Source organism: Anneissia japonica, unplaced genomic scaffold, assembly GCF_011630105.1.
Source record: "Anneissia japonica isolate Jap-2015-1 unplaced genomic scaffold, ASM1163010v1 scaffold1208_len1460985_cov181, whole genome shotgun sequence".
NCBI classification, from domain to species: Eukaryota; Metazoa; Echinodermata; class Crinoidea; order Comatulida; family Comatulidae; genus Anneissia; species Anneissia japonica.
The window spans coordinates 522,845-543,447 of record NW_022688484.1 but is presented as its reverse complement, the minus strand read 5'-3'; the positions used below and the strand labels follow the sequence as shown (position 1 = coordinate 543,447).

General features: G+C 36.9%; 1 protein-coding gene across 1 annotated transcript in view; it reads left to right on the top strand.

Moving 5' to 3' along the window:
• LOC117122304 (neuroglobin-like) overlaps positions 1-17,801 on the top strand; it is a 23,042-nt gene extending 5,241 nt beyond the window's left edge. Inside the window, exons 2-3 of the mRNA XM_033267854.1 lie at positions 11,259-11,487; positions 16,920-17,801. Coding sequence (XP_033123745.1) covers positions 11,259-11,487; positions 16,920-17,054 — 364 coding nt within the window. The 3' untranslated portion in view covers positions 17,055-17,801. The remainder of the gene's footprint in view (positions 1-11,258; positions 11,488-16,919) is intronic.
• The last annotated feature ends 2,802 nt before the right edge of the window (positions 17,802-20,603 follow it).

Below are 20,603 nucleotides of genomic sequence, written 5' to 3'. Positions count from 1 at the left end.
GTAGCTTTTTTGGGACGTATCCCTCGCCTTCCCGCTCTCCCTCCGCGCACGCTCCTAAATACGCCACTGAGTTGGAGCAACTTTATGCTGGAGTAGGCCTACCAAGCTTCCTGTTCCAATATCCTGCATTATTCTGTTTGATAGAAAGCCCAGTAGTAATAATAACGCTAACGTTAAGTCACGTCACATATACTATGTTTTCGAATGTATTATCACCGAAGATAAATAGATAGTCGCTCTTAATTTATATTCAGAGGGATGCGTGTACGTAAATCTCAATGGCCTCTTTCATTACATCCCTGCATGTGCATGTATTCTAGAGTATGGGTATCAGTAATCGTAATGAGGAGCATTGTTGAAAAAACGATTTTGAGGAGTTCAGATGAAACCCGTACATGAACAACACTTCACATAATTTGCATATACGGTAGTGCAATTATCCTATCCCAATTTCGCTATAAATTTAAGAATAATTATTATGATTTAATAGTTTTTAGTTTTATTATAAATTTGTTTAGGCTATGTCTTCTTCATCATCGTTTATTATATAAAAATACAAACATATTTTATCATCATTTTAACGATAATAAGTGGGGTTTTTATTGAATTATTCAGTTTTTATTTTTTTGAATAATAATCATATTCACAATAGGCTTATCAATAACAACAACAACAATAGCTATAATGATAATAATGATAATAATAATAATAATGATAATATTAATAATAGTAATAATAATAATGATAATAATAAATAATAATAATAATAATAATAATAATAATAATATTATTAATAATAATAATAATAATAATAAGAATAATAATAATAATAATAATAATAATAATAATAATCTATAGGACTATTATTATCATCACCATAATAGTATCGAGTATATAGTAATTTCTAGTAAACAGCTAAATAATCGAACCATTAAGGAATCGCCATTCGCAGTACATATACAATTTCCAAGAAAATGAAAAATAATTTAAAAAAAAAGATTCACATAGCTATATTATATGCCTATTCGTTATAGTTTAAACGTATTGCCACCCGTGTCTGCCTGCCATTAACCACGACCAATGTTTACGTGAAATACAATTTCCAAGAACATCATAAATGAAAAAAAAATACAAATTCATAATGCTATATTATATTTATTATAGCTTAAAAGTATTGCCACCCCGGTCTGCCTCCCATTAATCACTGTCAAGGTTTACGTGAATTTCACACGCTCACACTCAATTGGTACGGTAATAAAATTCGCGTATCCAATTTAATTATCTTAATCTGTGGTGTGCTGACGCAATCTATCAGTTAAGATGGAGTGTTCTGTAACTATGTTTACATACACTGATCGGCTTGTTTACTTTCGCTGATGGTTTGATGGGTTTAGTGGAACCGTAGTTTGCCTTTCAATTTCAAGTTCCTTGGTTCATATCCTGTCAAAACCCGACCTCGGGTAAATCGAAACATTTTTTAGAAGTTTGTAGTTTATATTTACACACATGTATATAAACAAATAAACAGTTCTTACATTTGAGAATTTTTGTTATTATTTATTTATCCATTTATATGTGTTTACTGTTCTACTAAGCAAACGTTTTATTCAGTAGGCCTATATATTATAATTATGCTCTCTTTGAATTTTGAAACACCCCGTCTTTTGTTGATCCCGTGTGCAATAAAACCCATGTATACGTTGGAAAAAAAAAAACTGTTGAGGACAATTCAACCGCCACCAGATTTGAACCTTTGACCTTTACTCAAAAAATAGTCACAAATTTTATATTAAAATTAGTGCCTACTCTTTATTTTTAAGCTGAATTTTTAACATTATGCTCTCCAATCGTTAAATGGCTACTCTTTAGCTGGTTCGTCTGATGACCACTGCCAACCACGGTGTGCATACGCCTTCAATGACCAAACTTCTTCTAGCGCATGTGAGGTTACTTGAGTGACTACCCTGTGACACATGACTGAAGTAATCTCCATGCCACCTCAGCAGATTTCTACTAAAGAAAACAATCCGAAGCGTGAATCTACTACAAGTTTTGGGGGAACAACCACGTACATAATGAGAGAGATTTTTATTCGGTCAAGGTTCTTATATGCCTGGTGTGCTTTCCGAAGTTGTGAATTGATGTAAATGTGTCCGGACGGAAACCGTTCTAAAACGGATGTGATGTAGTCCCACTTATATATGAGATATTGATTTTTCAGATTATCTTGATGATACCTATACAAGGGATGATGATAATAACATGATTCCCAAGCCTTATAAATACCACATAATGAGACTTAACTTCCTGCAAAATGCTATGCCACCCTACCATATTCTACTCAATGATTTGGTCCTTGACGTATAGTCCCTCGTACGAGCAAAGAAAGTTTGGGGATAATTCAGAGACCAGTATTAATAGGATGGGATCTCCACGTGGCAGGCAATATCGTGCCTCTCAGAAAGTATTGTATTGCAAACATAATTCGTAACTGCCCGATGTCGCTGCTGTCATTTGACTAAACGTAGGCCTACTAGAAAATCGATTGTCGTCTGCACGCAAGTGTAGCTGTACGTAGGCCCTACATCTAATACAGGATACACTGTCAGGTTGCGTGTAAGTGATTGGCATATTACAGTTAATTCATCAGATCAATTGATTGGTATGTACGGACAAGTGCAACCATTAAACAGGCCAAACAGTGTTGAACATTTGAAAGAGGGAGTATCGGATCAAGAAGCCTGATTCTCATGAAATAGCTCTAAAACTGGGCATTCACTGCGCTCGACGGTCGTCGGCCGACGCGATCCTATGGAGGGAGCAACGCCACGACGCGCGCGCAATAGATCGTCTTTATTAATGACGATCCGTTCAGACTGCCACAGACGGCGTCGCGTCATCTAGCGCTCACGAGAGCGGAGTTGGATTCATCGTACGACGCAGCGAGCACTCGTTTTTTTTTTGTTTTTGTTTTTTTTTATATATATAATAATAGTAGTAATAAGTGGGATTTGATGTCAGCAGACGGCATCACGTCGCCAAGCGATGACAATGGGCGGCGTTGGGTTCGTCTGCCGACGGCCATGGTGGGTATATCGTCCGGCGCATTGTGCCCGGCTTCCTTGTGTCTCTAATAAAAATTCTCTCTTAGGCTTATCTTTACTCTACTGTCATTATATTTGCCTTTAAAAAAATTTTTTTTTTTATGTAAATAGATTTTAAGATTCCAAAATAAAAGTTGATTTGAATTACATTCTCTCTAACATACCACAAAATAAAACACGATTACAGGCGACGATGCAATGTCACTTTTTGAGCGTATACTTTATTGAACCAGCAGATCGAGAGCTCTGCACACATTTTTTACTCTTTTTTAATGTTCAAAATTATTTATGTATATATAATCATAAACTACCCACTTAAAAAATATGGTTTAATGATTATGGTATACAGCAGGCTAAGACCGTACAAATGACATGGGTTCCATCCTTTTTGAAAGCACGCTGTCTTTTTCAAGCAGCTGAGAGCGTAATGTTTATTTTTAACCTGTAATTTACATCTCAAAGTAATACTCAGCTCAAGCAATAAAAAAGTTTTCTCTGAGTACAAAATACGATTCAAAAATTGTTAAGTAGACTTATTATTAGTCAGTACATACAAATAAATAAACGAGTTCGTAGCACTTCTATGACTAACATTAAATGTAATTAATATAGTTTTACGAGTTTTCTTCCTAATCAATGGGCCTTCATCGTGTAGTCTATATAGAATTAAAAGTCGAAGTCTGTAGAAAATATTTAGCGCAGGCCCTTCATAACGCCGAAAGTTTGCAGGAGGGTAAGTCAACACATTTGCTTTTATAGCATTGTTCAAAGTTGAATGCAAATAAGAGAAAATTGAAAAGTAAGTAGCAATAGCCGTCATAGTTGTTATCATAGTACATCGTATATTAGAGAACAACATACCTTATTATACTGCATTGAGAATACTATTATAATTATAATAGGAATGGTGTGATCTAAAGACACTTCGATCTTATCCGGAAATTATATTCTATCACAATATTTTTCCCTTGAGTTTCATTAATTTCAAACGCGTTATTGGACCAACGCAATTGACAAACGCATCGTTATGTGCGGAGCATCATCAAATTTGAAAGTGTCATCTTTAACATGGCCAAAAGCGTCATCCTATCAATCATGCAGAGCTTAGTTGAGCATAAAACGCGTCACTTTTCTCGTCCCATATTGTCTTTTCGTTTACGTGTTTGGGGGTACTGTCATTCCGTCGTATAATTTTGTTCGACCTATGTAGCGTCGACACCAGTATCAACATTGGCATCTATGAATTGGTTTCGTTATACCAGTTAGTGTCACCTCAGCATTACCATCGTCATCATCAGTACCTTCATCATCATAATCATAATAATCATCATCATCATCATCAACAACATCATCATCATCATCATCATCTTCATCATCATCTTCATCATCATCATCCTTTTCTCTCAACCTAGGTTTTTGCCATCCTAGACTATAGTTTATAATGTTAGTCTTCTGTAATGGTAGACGGTGCAAGCGGGCGGGGGTGGGGGTGGGACAAGAGTGCTTTAAAAGCTTCCGTCAGACAGGTCAAGCTCTCCCTCGTCAGCTATCGTCAGACCAAATAATATTTGGGGTATTAAACCGGGAATTCACTGTGCCGTACGACGGTCGTACGACGAATTCGACTCCCCTGTCTCTGAGGAATAGACGACCCGATGCCGTCTACTGATTTTCGGTGGCAATCTGAACGGATCGTCTTTAAAAATTATCCGCTGAGCGCGTCGTGACCTAACGTTATCCATGGGATCGCATTGAATACGTTAAGAAAATGGTACAGACGCTAATTTCTCCCGTGTCAGGGCTCCTAGCCCACGAAGCTGTCCCCTCTCCTCAGTATTGTATCGTGTCGGTTCGTCGTCTTTAGCCCCACATGATGGCGTCGCACTATGAGTTTTGTATAGTCTCATTGTCGACTTTCCTAGTTTGACACTTTGTTTACCCAAGTCAAATTTAGGCTTAGGTAAACGACGTCAACCACTGGAATTTGTCAAATCTTGCGATGAGTGCAGCCGATAATAAAGCTTAGCCCACACTAGCACGCATCAGGCACAACCACAAGCGATTTGGATGCAGCTATGGTCACTCGCCCTCCGAAAAAACTAACCTTCTTGGGGCAAGCACACACTGAGGTTTGGTTTTTTATGGTGTACGCGCTTAAGTTCAAGTGGTTCACGACTGCGCTGCTTTTGTTTGCTAGTGTAAACCAAGCGTAACGTACAGTAACCGTCTAAATTGCTGTGTGAACCAGCCTTTGTTAACGAGCACATCTTGATGTAACTTTTGGAACGTGTGTTTTGATTGCAAACGGCTATGATAAAGCTAACTATTATAGGCATGTTCAGATTAATGATATAGGTGTTAGTGAATTAATTGCCGCCTTTCTAAAAAATAAAAATGTTTCACTATTAACGTTATCTGAAGATGACAATATTAACACAGGTGAAGACGATCCAATAATAGCGACACTATCACTGCCATGCTTTTCAAATTGGTCGTTATCGGATGTCATTGACCACTACGGTTAAGTTGGCAGATGACCGTTGCCATATCAAGACAGCGCTTAAAAAGACATGTAGTAGTGATAACATGATTTACACAACACTATGATTGTCCGATAAACTGTGTTTGAATGCGTGATAAAAACAGGGCAATCGTCTATTTCAAACAAGTGTTAGCAACAAATCTCAAAGCTTAAAACACTATAATGTACGTATAAAGACTCGATTGTGTTCGATTAAGCTCTACGATTTTAAAACCAATAAGCTATTTGTCGGCATCATTCCGGATCTTATTAAAATACATTTCGTTTTAACTGTAATCCGTTTAAACCTGTTTAATTAAGCCGACTGACTATCATATCATCGCTAATAAGTGTTACTTAATAATCATTTTACATAAAATTTAAGACTGTAATTGGTTCATTCAATCCTAGTTAATGATACATGGTTATGGTTAACGAATTGGAGTAAAGCAGTGACATGGTGGATAAGTGCCCCATCACAATATCAACGTCTTAAGTTCATTCATGTCTAAAAGTGCCAGGATATAATTTTCACAGCCAAAAACAACACGATTCCCCAAGCTATATTATGATACTTAGTTTAAAGAGCATCACGAGTCCCAAATGATTAGCTTAAATATTGCGTTAAATGCCTTAAAGCCGTAGATTGCATGATTTGACGTCATCAATAATTTCGGCCTCATATTTATTCCGCTTTTCTTGAAATGAAACATCCGCAACTATCACATAATTTTATTGGCTGTGTAATTTTAATGTTTTTTTTAAGCTAAATTTCAAAAGCTAAATATAATTTCAAAGCTAAGTATAATGAAGTAATTCATATTTCACGAAACATTACCTATAGATATTGTAGAAAAAAAATCCGAGGCCATCGACTTTTTGATAGACACATAAATGTCCAGTCTTTTTATTATTAACATAAATGTACATATAAAGTACGGTATATCTGTAGTGTTTCATCAGCCTTGATCGTTAGATTGAATTGGATTTTTCTTGTGTGAGAAAAAGACCAGTTCCTCTTTTTGTGGGCCCCGTTTTTACTGCGACAAAGAACCTTTCTTTTTTTCTCGTCAGTAGAAACAGGCCCTTATTTTCAGTAGGGTCTTTTCTTTAATGAATTGGGCAGTTCACCAGGGGACAATCCCTACTTTTTTCGAAGTATACAGTACTGCGTTCTTTAACGCGCACATAGACAATATTGCACACGAGACCAACGATTTAAACATCTCATCCGTGCATTTCAACCCTCCACCTGTAAAACAACACATGCAGAGAAGCGGAAAGAATTGCACCGGTGACCAAAGTAATCCGCAAGTGAGTGCACATACTAGGGGTGGATTGAGAGGGGGAGTTACGGGCCGCCCCCACCCACTTTGGAAAGTAAAAAAAGAAAAGAAACAAAGCATTGGTTGCCCTAAACGCCTCAGAGGTTACTCACGGGCGTCTAGAAAGCAAAAATTTCCCTGTCACGCAATGTACTGTTTATCTCTCGATGCCCCCCCCCCCCTTTCGGCATCTCTGGATCCGCCAATGCACATGGTGTCTACCACCAGGTTAGTCGACTGAGCTCATTGCTCTCCTATGCATTTTAAGTGAAGTACTTTAAAAATGCAAAGTCAAAAGTATCACAATATTGTTTTATGAAGAATAATATGACATCATGATAGGCATAATTACAAGCGTCAAGCTAGATAGGCCATATTCACTGATTGCCAGCGAGGACGTGATATCAGTTCAGCTCATTAACCTAGTGTATTTTAAATTGCCTTAAGGTTGTTGAACCTCAATATCTTTGAATAGATATAATGTATATAAGTTATATATATATATATATATATATATATATATATATATTATGTGCAGGTAACATGCAGGTAAACATTATTATACAGGATGTGCCTATTAGTATTACATGCAATAGTGATACCAATGGTAAGAACATTATCATATCATTATTTATATAAATTGCTGACATTCCTATGCACATTTCTCTTGTTATCAATTTACATAATATCCTATTGTGTCTATCGTTTTACATATTTACCTCTGCCTACAATAAATCTATTCGCCACGTTGGTGATGACACCTATAACTGCTGTAATTGCCGATTTATGAACGTGACGCATCCTAAATCATTTTTAGGCCATCATTTTACTAGCGTAGCGAGAAGCCTGTCTCGTGATTTATGGCTACAGACATCTGTTTTAGCACATGCATTACTGATATTAAGTTTGAGTACATTACAATCATTAGCTTCATTATAATGTATATAGAAGGACTTTGCACAATTAATGGTAATCTATCGGTTCACACTCGGTAGCTGAACGGATTGTGATGTTGCGAGTTGTCCGTGTTTCAATTGTTTTCATTTGTTCGTGTCCATCTGTTTGTCTTTTTTCATCAATTCGTTCTATTCATTCAGTTATTAATTCAGAGAAAATTTCTTGGTGTTACGTTAGTGACGGCATCGAGCGCTTGTACGTTTAAGCTTGGTTCACGCTAGAGCAATTTAAGCGACGCGTTTCGACGACGCAATGCAACGAAAGCTACGCCAGTCAACACTCAAGACGATTTATTTTTAGACAGGGGCTAACACAAACGCAACTGTACGCCAGTAAACTTAAAACTTTGTTCTCTTGCAGATTTTATGTTTTGTACTGTATGTTCTGTCGTTTCTGCTAAGATCTACCCAGACTGCAAACGATGGTCAGCAGACTGGTGTAGCGCCGGTCAAGCGCGCACACAGATCGCGGACGGGTTCGTCAACTATAGCGTTCGTGGCGACGATTTTAGGGCGACTTAGACAGCATTGTCAACAGATAATTTTTGGGTCATTTTCACCGACGCCTCTCAGCTATCGATAATCAGCAGGCTGGTGTCGTGTCGATGAGTAGGCTAAAAGGTTTGGTTTCCATACAATCGCTACACACTATTGTCGACAGCTTTGGTAATGCTGATTATTCGGTCGAATTGGAAAGCCTTCCAGTCGGGGAATGCAACGCAGTACAATGATTTCACGGAAAACACTTTAGCGATAACCAGGTCTTTATTACAGACTTAAGCCGGGCACTCAATGCGCCCGACGGTCGTCGGCCGACGCGATTCTATGGAGAACGCAGTGTCGTGACTCGCGTCGCGCAAAGGATCATTTTTAATGATGATCCGTTCAGACAGCCACCAAAAATCAGTAGACAGTGCCAAGTCGTCTGGCGCTCATATACAGCGGAGTTGGATTCGGCATACGACGGTCGTGCGACGCAGTGCGTGCTCTACAGTATCGACGGTAGGCCGATACGATCCCTTGGCAACCGCATCCCAACAAAGTGCGCGCATAACGATTCGCTCAAATTGTTACCGACAATCAGCATACTGGCGTCTCGTCGGGTAAGCAATCACACAGTGTACGCACGGATTTGTCGTACGCTATGCTATCTTTAAGCAGACGCCTCACAATCAGTCACACAGGACGAACAACTACTATTGTTTTTTCTTCCATTTTAACAAGAATGATAAATGCGTGGCCCAAATATATTATGACGTCAACGCGTAAGATATTAACTTTAAATCATAACACGTATTCTATATTTTACGAAGGATAAACATGCAAAAAAGCACTCTTTGATTCGACTGTTTTTGAGAAATAATTGATTTTACAAGTAACTTTAGTGGACATTCTGATTGGTGAAGTTTTAATTTGAGCAACGAACACAGTTAGAAAACGTGCATTTACAATGGTAACTCCAAAATGAATAATACGAAATTCTAATTAAATTAGTCCAAACCACGTTTATTCTTATAGGCATATAAAAGTGAAACATCCAGAGATTTACAATCTGTGATTGGCTGTTTTACACATATTAAAACGCGAACATAATTATGCATGCCATGTACGTGCAGCTATAAGTACCCGTGTGTGGGCTAATGTAGTTAGGGCTTGTAGACTAAAAACTGTATTTAATTCATATGATATTTGTAAAATGATTTGATAAACGTTTTAAGGCCTCTGAAATGAGACGCCTCGGGATGGTGTGGGTTTGATATTCTAGATGAATTACATACGATGCATATAACGCAAATATCAATTTATTACTGATTTAACGACTACCTGTGAATTTTTATTATACATTGTTACGAATTGTTTAACCAATTGTTAAATCGACATACGTGTAACTATATGAAGTGTATAAATACACTTATAGAAATCCAAAAGGTACCGTTATAATGTCATGTATACAGTTTGATAGAAATTATATTTTAAAGGTCACTATACGTATTCCAGTTACTTTTTTTAGAATAGAGGCACTTAAACCGATCGGAAAAAACATCTAGGTGGTTATTTTTTTTCAGAGCATGTACAATGTTGACATTTAAAACTATATTTTTATCAATTGTCAAAACAATCAAACCTTAAGCGAGCAAGGGAAAATCACCAACTGACACGCTACTCGTGTACCGAATCTACGTTAGCATTATTGCGAGAAATTTAACTCGATTTTTTTAATTAAAAAAAAAACAACAACAACAGCAACAAAAACGGTTGTACAATGGTTGCATGTACAGAGCCGCAGTGGCTTGTCTTTTGCCTACTGGGACATATATTACACACAAAAGAACTAGAAGAGAATAACGTATATAAATATACAGTCAATGACCTAACCAGGGAAAAGCGCGCACAGGCCCCTTCCAGTCAAGTCCACGTTTGGTAAAGGAGAACTCAGCTGGTCCCCTGTCTCAGGCTCCAACCCTGAATTGCTTAATTTAATTTTGTCGTTTTCTTAATACAAACTGACTAATCATAATTCTGCTAATCATAGAATATACATCTTGTTACATAATATGCGTTTATTTTGTAATAAAAATCAGACAAATATTATGTCCAATGGGTCGACTCGTAAATACATAAATAAACTATTGCTGTCTCTCCACAGAAAATGCGTACCTCCGTCTGTGACTGAATGCCGAATAATAGGCTACACGCAGTTCGTTTATGGGCGATTCCATTATTTTCTTTTAAGCTCGAGGGATGAGTTTCCAGAATTTTTTTTTTCGAATTTCTATGAATTTGACCTTGTCTTTTTTACCCCAAAGTGTAATAACCTCTTCCTTAAACACTATGCCACTCCACTAGACAAACAGCAACAAATACAGAAACTACTTGGTGGAGGTAATTAATTAGTTAGCTAAAGATTGTTGTGCAATAATAATATGGAAATAAGGCTTATTTTAGCTAAATCATGCTAATTAGAAATTAGTGCATTGATTTTACATTATGGTGGTGTGATGGAAGCGTAATGATGAGTTTGGCAGTATTATTATTATTACTGTATTATTATTATATTATTATTATTATTATTATTATTATTATTATTACTTGTTCAAATACTTTAAAAAAAAACACAATGTGGTAGTACGATCGTGTTCTTAAAGTCCGCTTACAATTATCGATTACATTGAAAGCCAACTCCAAAAATAAAAAGGAAATAGTGATTCAATTCAGTGCTTCGTCCTTTTCTGATGATGATGTTCTAATAATGGAAAAAATATTGAGTTACTGTGGCTACTCTTTTTACAAGTTCGCATGTAAATTATAATTATTAAATACAGGTCTAATCAATTAATCCATTGGATTTCAGGTTATTTGATCAGAATCCTGAGTTATTACCATTGTTTCCATTCGGAAAGAGAGACAGAACGGAGGCGGAGCTAAGACGGCATCCTCTCTTCAAGAGGCATGTTAGAGGTGTTATGAACACGATAGATACGGCTGTAAAAACAGTTGAAAACCTCAATAACGTCGTTCCTACATTAACACAACTAGGCCGCAAACATGCAATGTACGGTGTAAAACCAGCATTCTTCCAGGTAAGTAAATATAGGCCCATACTTCTATTTCAGCCCCTATTTTTTTACCCAAGCCAACTCCAGCCAAAACTTCAACTCTCAACTCTAACCTTATTTGCAGCACCAACCCCAGGCCATACCTTAGTCTACAACTCCCCATTCTAAGCCCGCAAACAGAAAACGTTATTTTAACATTCACGTATATTTTTACAATATAAAATACTAATATTAATATATAAAACATATTGAAACACGAAAAATGGCATATCACTGTAAGTGATGACCACGACTGCACATTGTCAATCGTACAGCAATGATATTGTGTGTGTGCCAAAATCTACCAATACGTGTGACATTATGAAATTGTTAATTGTTGAAGAGGCGTATTGCGTTTCAAAACACATAAAGCGAGCTGTCTTTCAATTTGCCACTGTACAACGCCTTATCAAACACTTATCTTGCAAAACAAATATAGAAAAACCAGAATTGTGTATCATTGACAAACGCGTTGACAAAATCGATACATTTGTAATGTCGAACGGGCTTTTACGTTTGGAACATTTCCAGAGGCGTTGCTTAGCCAAACCCTTAGCTATATGCTATATAGCTAGCACCATGATATAGTACAGTGGCTTGTTATCTATGAGTTACCACTAGGCCAAAACCACCCTTCCCCCTCCCCTCACACAAACCTGAAGATGTCCTGGGAAATTAATGGGTATTTTGTTTTTGCCGGGAGAGTGGGCCCCATATAATCAGCCGAGCGGGGACCCTTAATACGTCTAAAAACATCAAATACGCCCTTATAAAACGCCAACACTTAAGTGGACAAGGGCTTCGTCCCATACCCATGGAATCCTACGCACCCCCTTCCCCAGGGTACTAGGACCCTAAGAAACCTTATTAAAGGGTTTCAGTCCTTTTGTTACGCCACTGATATTGCCAGGTGGGGTAACCAAGCTAAGAACATTTCCTTTCTTGTTAACAACCCAGGAACATACTGCAAACCAACATCCATCCGAACGAATGGAAATTAGTGTTCGTAATTGTAAAATCCTATTTGCTAAATTTTGAATAAATATTTCTTCTTATATTCCAAACAAATAAGTGATTATAGGATGTACTCGATTTGGGATCTGATAGATAGTCAAAGTAATCAGTGAGAAACATTCGAAAAGGTTCTTTGCATACATAATATACTTTAAGTCAAATTGAAATGTCAAGTAACCGAGTTCTCTGCTCCAATCTAGCCCAAAGCAATACCTAGATGTTCATAAGTTTAGCAATTTAGCGAGGCAAGCAAATATTTACGTTCAAATTGTCTTATTCTCAATATCGCTAGGTTTTTTTTTTTTACTTACGAAGCAGATCAGTTGATCGAAGAGGCTTGTCAATCTGCTTCCGCGCTTCGGGAGTGGAGCTACACTTGATGAAAATGGCATGAGAAGGCTTCACAACTATTATACGATCGCTCGGTTTTCATAAGCGGAATCAAAGGGGCAGGGCAGCTGCCCCCGCCAACATAATTCGTCTTGGAGAAGAGAAAATTAAATGTATTTTTTACATATTAGTACACACTAAAATCGATTAAGTAAGCCATGAAATCCCTAAATTGTCAAAGTTTTCGGGGCAATCATCCTTGGATCACTTCCGAGAGATTTTTGAGATCACTTCCCCTCTCGTCGGCATCCCCCCCACCACCTCCTCGTCGAGGACATCAGACCCCGTCGGGCAAATCCTGGCGGAACCCCTGGGGTGCAGGCTCAATTAGCCTCTCCGCTCTTTAAATCTTAAAAGAAAAAATTGTATTCAAATTTAAGTATGAAAATACTATCCGGTCATATACAAGAGCCACATACATAAAATTCCTAGCTAAGTCCTAGCTAGCCCCGACCATAGTTGGGCTGTGGTGCTGTACAATCTGCATCTGTTTAAATCCCTCCTAATCCCTATATTTCGATCAACTGTCTGTTTTAAATATTATTCCGTTATCATATATACGCTTAGAAACATTTTTGTCTCACACATTTTGGGGAATTCTCGCTTACATTCGTTTCTTGTCGCTTACGAACGCTGTGTCTGCTAATTGTAAATGTCGCGTTGTCAAAAGGGGTGAAACGCATTCCAATAACGTTGCGTCGGAAATAACCGCTTGCGGGAAGCAAAAATACAGGGTAGCAGACAATAGGTACACAAAATTCCCGGCTCGGGGATAGAAAAATTATGTTGATTGTGAAATGCTTCCTCCAATATTATTTTCATATTCCGAAACGTTCGGTTTCAAGTATTTGCCCTATTTTGATAGGCCTAATTGTCAAACAGAAAAGAAATCAGAATGAATATGGAATAGTGACAATGTAGGCCTCTAAACGCAACCGGAATGTAGAACGCGAGGTGATTCTATTGCATTTCATAATTGACTCTATTAAAGTGTTAATATTTTTTGCATTATACCGGTAGGTCTACCTATTTGATATGATTGCATCCGCCATTAGCACTGTTATGTCAGTGTGTGCGGAATTGTTGAAATGACAAGATTGAGTGACCTAGGTTTGGTCTCTACATGACTTCAAATTTCCCCTTAGCTCTTTATCGGTTGTTTCTTGCACTAAGGTATCCAAGAAATAAACTTGTTTAAAATGTTCGTGGCATTTGAAATTGTACAACTATGCTCAAGTTAATGCACGTGTGCATTTTGTGCCTGCACATTCAAGGTAATTTTGCTCTCAATATGCTCAAAAATCAGCTCAAGATATGTTGTTATCTTCATTCCTACAATAAGTACTTACCGGTAGCGCTTATTGTGTTCATTTCGCAGTAGCATTTAAGCTTCATTTATTAACTCCCAGCCCCTATTGAAAAATTACTTAACCCAAAACCAAAAACAGATCGAGATAGAAACATTACGAAATATTAATAATATGTAGGCCTACATCCCGTTTAAACAGACTAGAAACAAGAAAAATATCGTATTAATGGCCATCCTCTTGGAATGATCTCCAAACTACCTTAGGACCAAAAAGAAATGACCTTCCTCCCAACTCTAAAAAAAATATTAAGAAGATGATATTTAAAATATATATTACAACTTAGTTAACTAGGTCCTAATGTAAATAGTAATCAGTGGCGGATCGAGGAATTCGAAATAGAGGGGGCCCGGAGAGGAACTTTTACAGATGGAGGTTCTATCTATTTAGGATTTAAAATTTATGATTATGGCACCTAGAGATGGTCGTAAATGGCACTCTTAAACTTAAAATTTGAGTAGAATTTTCTTTTTTTCTCATTTTTTTTTATTTTTTTAAATTTAAGTGGGGCGGGGTGGGGGGCGATTTCCCCCCCCCCCCTAAATATGCCACTGGTAATATAAAAAAAATGTTTGATGACAGTTATAAGATTTGGTTCACACTGTATTGCGCATGTGTAGGCGTTTTGCTTTCGCTTGCGTCAGTCCGTCTGAATTGTTGTAGTTTGAGCCAAGCATCATATTTTTCAACATTATACTCATTCTATGTTTTGTATTCCCACGAAAGTGCTTACAAAACGGATGGCCCTTAATTATCAATAAGATTAGGTTTAGGCAACATTTGAGCAATTGTTTAAGACCAGTCTTAAGGCGCAGCTTACAAACAGAGACGTCCGTTTCCTCCGTTAGGCTCTCCTCCATTCGGTTTAAGACCTATGGGTATAGTTACCACGCACGCAAACATTTCCAAGTGCAAACGCATAGGAAGGATTCGCAAGTTTACGAAAACGATAAGGAGTACGGTTACGGCATCAATTTTTTAGTCAATCCATCTCATACAGTAGCATATCTATTAATTATTTTTGAGGCACGAATGACGATAATGAAGACTCTACGTATTCGTATTCGTTATCATTTTCGTAAGGTTGCGAAATCTCCCTATATACTGTCTCGTTACTGGGTAAAAATAGGCCAGCAAATAGATAGAATAATAAAAATAATAGACGAGTCAAAGCCAGGAAAGCTTTTATAAGGTTTAATGGCTGAATATATTATTTGAAAGAGAAAATAGTTTATATGGCTAGTCTATTAGTGGAGTGAAGATCTGTACGAATTTACAATAAGATGCCCCCTGGGGGCGAAGGCCTCCCTTAGTTATTCCGCGTGCAAGAATATTCTTCCATTAGCCATATATATTGGTGAGCTAAATTAGAAAATACTTTCGCGGAGACATAAAAACTAACATTATATACCGCAGCGCAGAGTACATGTTTTCGGTATAGGCGCTATTCAATGCACACTCGTAAAAGTACATGTAAAGACATTTGAATCATTAATTAAGTATTTCACGTTATATACAGGTATAGAATGAGTACAGGCTAATGTTGATAAACTGCTTCAAGTATTTTCTGGCTTAGTGGGCACGCTGGGGGGATTTCAGACTCTCACTGACTATATAAAAGCAGCGTTGAATTTCTCTCACAAACGGTACACAGCGATTTATGATCCGACCTAGTGTTGGCTGGATACCCTCTCAAACTGTGATTAATTCACAGAGAGTTTGGAAATGGAGAAAGCTTTCAAGAGAAGATTAAGATACAGGTTTTCAAGAAAACATGTATTTTATTCACTAAATGAACAGCATCATCTTCATCATCATTGGCCTATAATCATTATATAATATAATCGATGATATTTACATGATTAAGGGGGAGGTGTGGCGGTTGGATACGTGATAGTGGACAAAGACGATGAATGTGGACAAGTCTCGCCAAAAGCTGGACAATGTAATTGTATACTCATATGTAGGCTTTGTAATACACATATGGGCAGAATCCGTAATTTGCAAGAGACCTTAATTCCCTCGACCTTAATGCCCTCGATCTCTGTCCCCCGCCCAACGGGAGGAAACACCCTAAAATCTCACGAATTTCATATCTTGGCAAAAATGGTGAGTTGGCCTGCAGTATAGGGAGACCTAAGCTTGCACAGTCATTTTTTTCTGTGGTCGTGCGGTAAGCCCAAACCCAGGATTTTTTCGTGTTTTTGCACGAGGAATACAGTACCAGTAATAACAAATTAATAAAATGTCTCCGATCGTCATACAGTTATAGATCGTATGGCGTCCTGCTACGCTTAGAGGACCAACAGTATGTTTCGCATGGCGATCTCGTATTTTTTTTTAGATATGCTCTCGCTCATCTTACCAGCACCAAAAAGAACTCACCCACAAAAAAAGAAAGAAAAAAAATAATAATGCGCTTTTAGATTGTATCAAACGTCGACGATAGTGCGTTAATAAATCGTCTGCAAGTGTGCATTTTCAAATTTGCAATTAACCATAGTCTTTCTTGATCTTAACGATTAACAAGGGTTAATTTTGTGGAGTGTGACATCATTAGTTCGGTACTGTAATTGTCCCAAATCAACGCATTCCTGAATATATAGGTCTTCTCTTTTACCTTACGTTTAATTTCTCTTAAAACAGGCAGTTGAGAACGCACTGGTTTATGCCCTGGAACAAGCATTACAAGATGCGTGCACCAATGACCACGAGCAAGCGTGGCGAAAACTGTTTAAAGTTATCTCTGGAACAATGTCAGTTGGACTCGAGCAAAAGTAAGCTGCATTAACCATGGCAATAATTATGTGAATATAATTTTGGTCTATGACGTCATGCAGGTGCACCATCTATCTACACACTGGCAGATTTTGGGATGAAAATTTGCGGAAGGAATTATTCCGTAAGGGTAGCCCGGATCGAGTGTCCGGATAGTGTGAAAATGCAGTGAAGGAACAATATCAACGCAAACGACCTCTCACAAGCTGATGATAACTGTGTCTTCATTTCTGACAATAATCGATTGCCACGGATCTTTTGAATAATCGATTTTTATTTGATAGATGTATATAGGTAATCGATTGGTTTGAATCTGAAATATAGTGTACAAAATCCAAAATTATGTAAATAGTCGTAAGTGTTAACTATTTCTAATTTTCTGAATAATTTGAATACACTTAAATTCAATTTTTCAATCAGTAAAACGGCATACCGATCAATTGCTCAATCAATCAATCAATCAATCAATCATCAATCAATCAAGCAATAAATAAATAAATTAATTAACAATAATCAAGTAATCGATAAATCAACCAACCAATCAAATGATCAATCAATCAATCAATACATCAGGTATATTACTTAAGTTTTCTAAAAGACCACGCCCAATTACTAGGCTTCATAGTAACTTGGCTTCATAGCCAATTTTGGGTTCGAATCTCAATAGAGACAATAAATAAATAAAACATCTCTGAAGTGCAAACATGACACAACACAAATACACATACACACAAATACATACATACATACATATATATATATATATATATATATATATATATATATGGTTGTTGTAACTTCATAACTTTATACATATATAAAGTATTACCAATTTTAATATTAACTGTGTAATAAAGTATTTAATTGTTTTAAAACATGTTTTTTGTGTAAATGACATAAATGACCTATATAAGGCATATATATGTATATATATGTATATAAGTATATATATACAGTATATATAATTTAATGCCTATATCGATTTTAAGTTTATGTTCAGAGTAGCAGTTATATCGCGTGATACTCGATAATTAGAATAAATCAAGAAGCTCTCTCTTATACACATCTAGATGTGTATAAGAGACAGATATATATATATATATATATATATAAATGGTTTTTAACTTTAGAGTAGCAGTCGTTGGTTATATCACGTGATATTTGATAGTTACATCCTCATCTATAGACGCGCTGCCTCTCGGCCGACAATGTTTTGAGTGTTCAGGCATATGAAGATGAATGTGGTCTCACGTACATCAGAGCATGGCCGCGTGGCACAGCTTATAAGCACGAGCAAGCTCATAACTTGATAGAGAGGCATATTTATTATACCAATCTGTTAAATCATTCGACATTGAAACATATATAGATGGATTACGTAAATTATTGTTTTGATTTATTTTTATCAATTTTTATATCTTTCGAAGAAAATGTTAAGTCGTAACCTTTACAATAATTCTAAGCATATATTGTGTAATGAAAGATGCTACCGTTTTGATAAATGATTGTAAATATATAAAATACAAATACGTAACAACAATTAGAGTTGTTATGACGTTTGTGATTTATCTAGAAACTGTATTATGAGTAGATTAACTATGTGGGAATTTCGATAAGTTTTGTAAAATGTCTGCAGAATGTCATTAAAAGCCAAATGAAAAGCAGGGTATCGTTAGGGGTAGAATATGGAGAGAGAAGGTGGAGGGGGTGAAAATAAGGTGAAACACATGGAGAATTTTACTGGCTGATAATAAGTATCATAATATCAGGTATTCATTTTTTTACAGTTGTTACAAGGGGATTTCCCCCACCCCAAAGTACCGAACCCTTTACATACAATTATCTCCGAGCAATGATTAAACAAGCAATACACGCCGTGTCTTAACATGTAATCAAGTAATCACTAAGTTTAAACTACTTGTCTTGTACGTCACAATCAAGGTGGTTTTATATTTAAACATGTGCAGAATATGTGTATTGGATTCAGTGGCGTAGCTACTTGTGAGTGTCCACCGAGGCCCACAGCCTGAGTTACGGTTGGGGGTTTGACGACATTTTCGTCGTCGTCAGTAGGGAGCTTTCGCTTGCACGACGACTGTAGGACGTAGAACGTAATGAACGTAATGCGCATGCAAGAACGGTAAGTTCTCGTCGCGTGGATTCTAGAACGCAATTTGGCAAAATCTACGTATGCAGAGAACGTAGGACGCCTGGTAAGACGGTCACACATGAGTGACTCCGTTCCGTTCCGTCGTCGCAAAAAATCGAAAGCACCCTAATACCAATGCACACCGATGTCGAATAACAGCAGTATACAAGTTATGATTTATGATATCTCTTTTGTATCGAAAGTAAAATGAAACCCACAAAATATGAGTTTAGACATTCATTTACTTCTGTTATATTCTGCCAGTTAAAAAATTGAAAAACAAAATAAATTAATACTAAAAATTAAAAAGAATACAAATAAAATAAAAACAAGTAAAAAAAAAACAAAACCTATAGACTAATGCAAAGTACGAAATTCCAATCTTGCCTTTAATGCACCAAGGTTTTTAAAGACGTGTAAACAACCTCGTATATAGGCCTATCCTGGTACAGAGGAACTTGCCGGTAGTAATCGCTTTCCATTTAGACTCTCCTTTTCCTTTTTCCAAGTCTCTACAAGCTCCGACGTTTTAGCTTTACACGAGCCGCATTTGATCAAATTTTAACAAGTTTAGGTACTGATTAACGTTTTTAGACTTGTTAAGAATAAATCAAGAAGAATACACAATTACAATGAACACAATAATCAATAATCATCGCCCCTAAAACCTTCATTGAGAGGCTTGCTGGCTGATCAATTTTTGTATTAAAAATTAAATAGAAAATGTTTTTTTTTTTTATGTTAAATTATAATTTGTAGACGACTGTTATTGAACGGGGCCCCTAATAGTCCCAGACCCAAGTGCCTGTCATTATCGAGTTTACTAATAATTGTCGGCACAATGTTTTTATAATTAATCGGCTGCAAACAGCTGTAGATTTCAGCATTAACATTAGCACATTCAGTGGCTTAACTGGATCAAAGCAGGTCATTTGGTGTCAATGTAAAATATAATCCAAACACACTAAGGAGCATGTGAGTATATTATCACGTCATCGGGGACAGGAGTTTGGTGGTGCTCTAACAATCCATGTTTGCTTTAAAAAATCTGTCCGAATAGCCGTGACCGACGTGAAGTGGAAGAGGACTTAGCCTGTCAGACATGGTTAGCTTACGCCACGTACCCCACAGGAGCCACCGCCTGAAGTCCGCCCGCCCCACTGAGTAATTCCGTGTTTGCATCAGCTTATGGTAGGCCTACAAGTTCGATTCCAGGTACGCCTTATACGGTACTTTTCCATATACAATTCACTTCCTCTACTCATTTAACTTTCACCTACTAATACTTTTTAAAATTTATATTCTAATATTAGGGCTATCTTAATTGAATGGTTATTGTGTGTGAATTATCACCGTTGAGACTTCTAATATGCATTTTCAGTAATAATTTTATTTATGTGCCT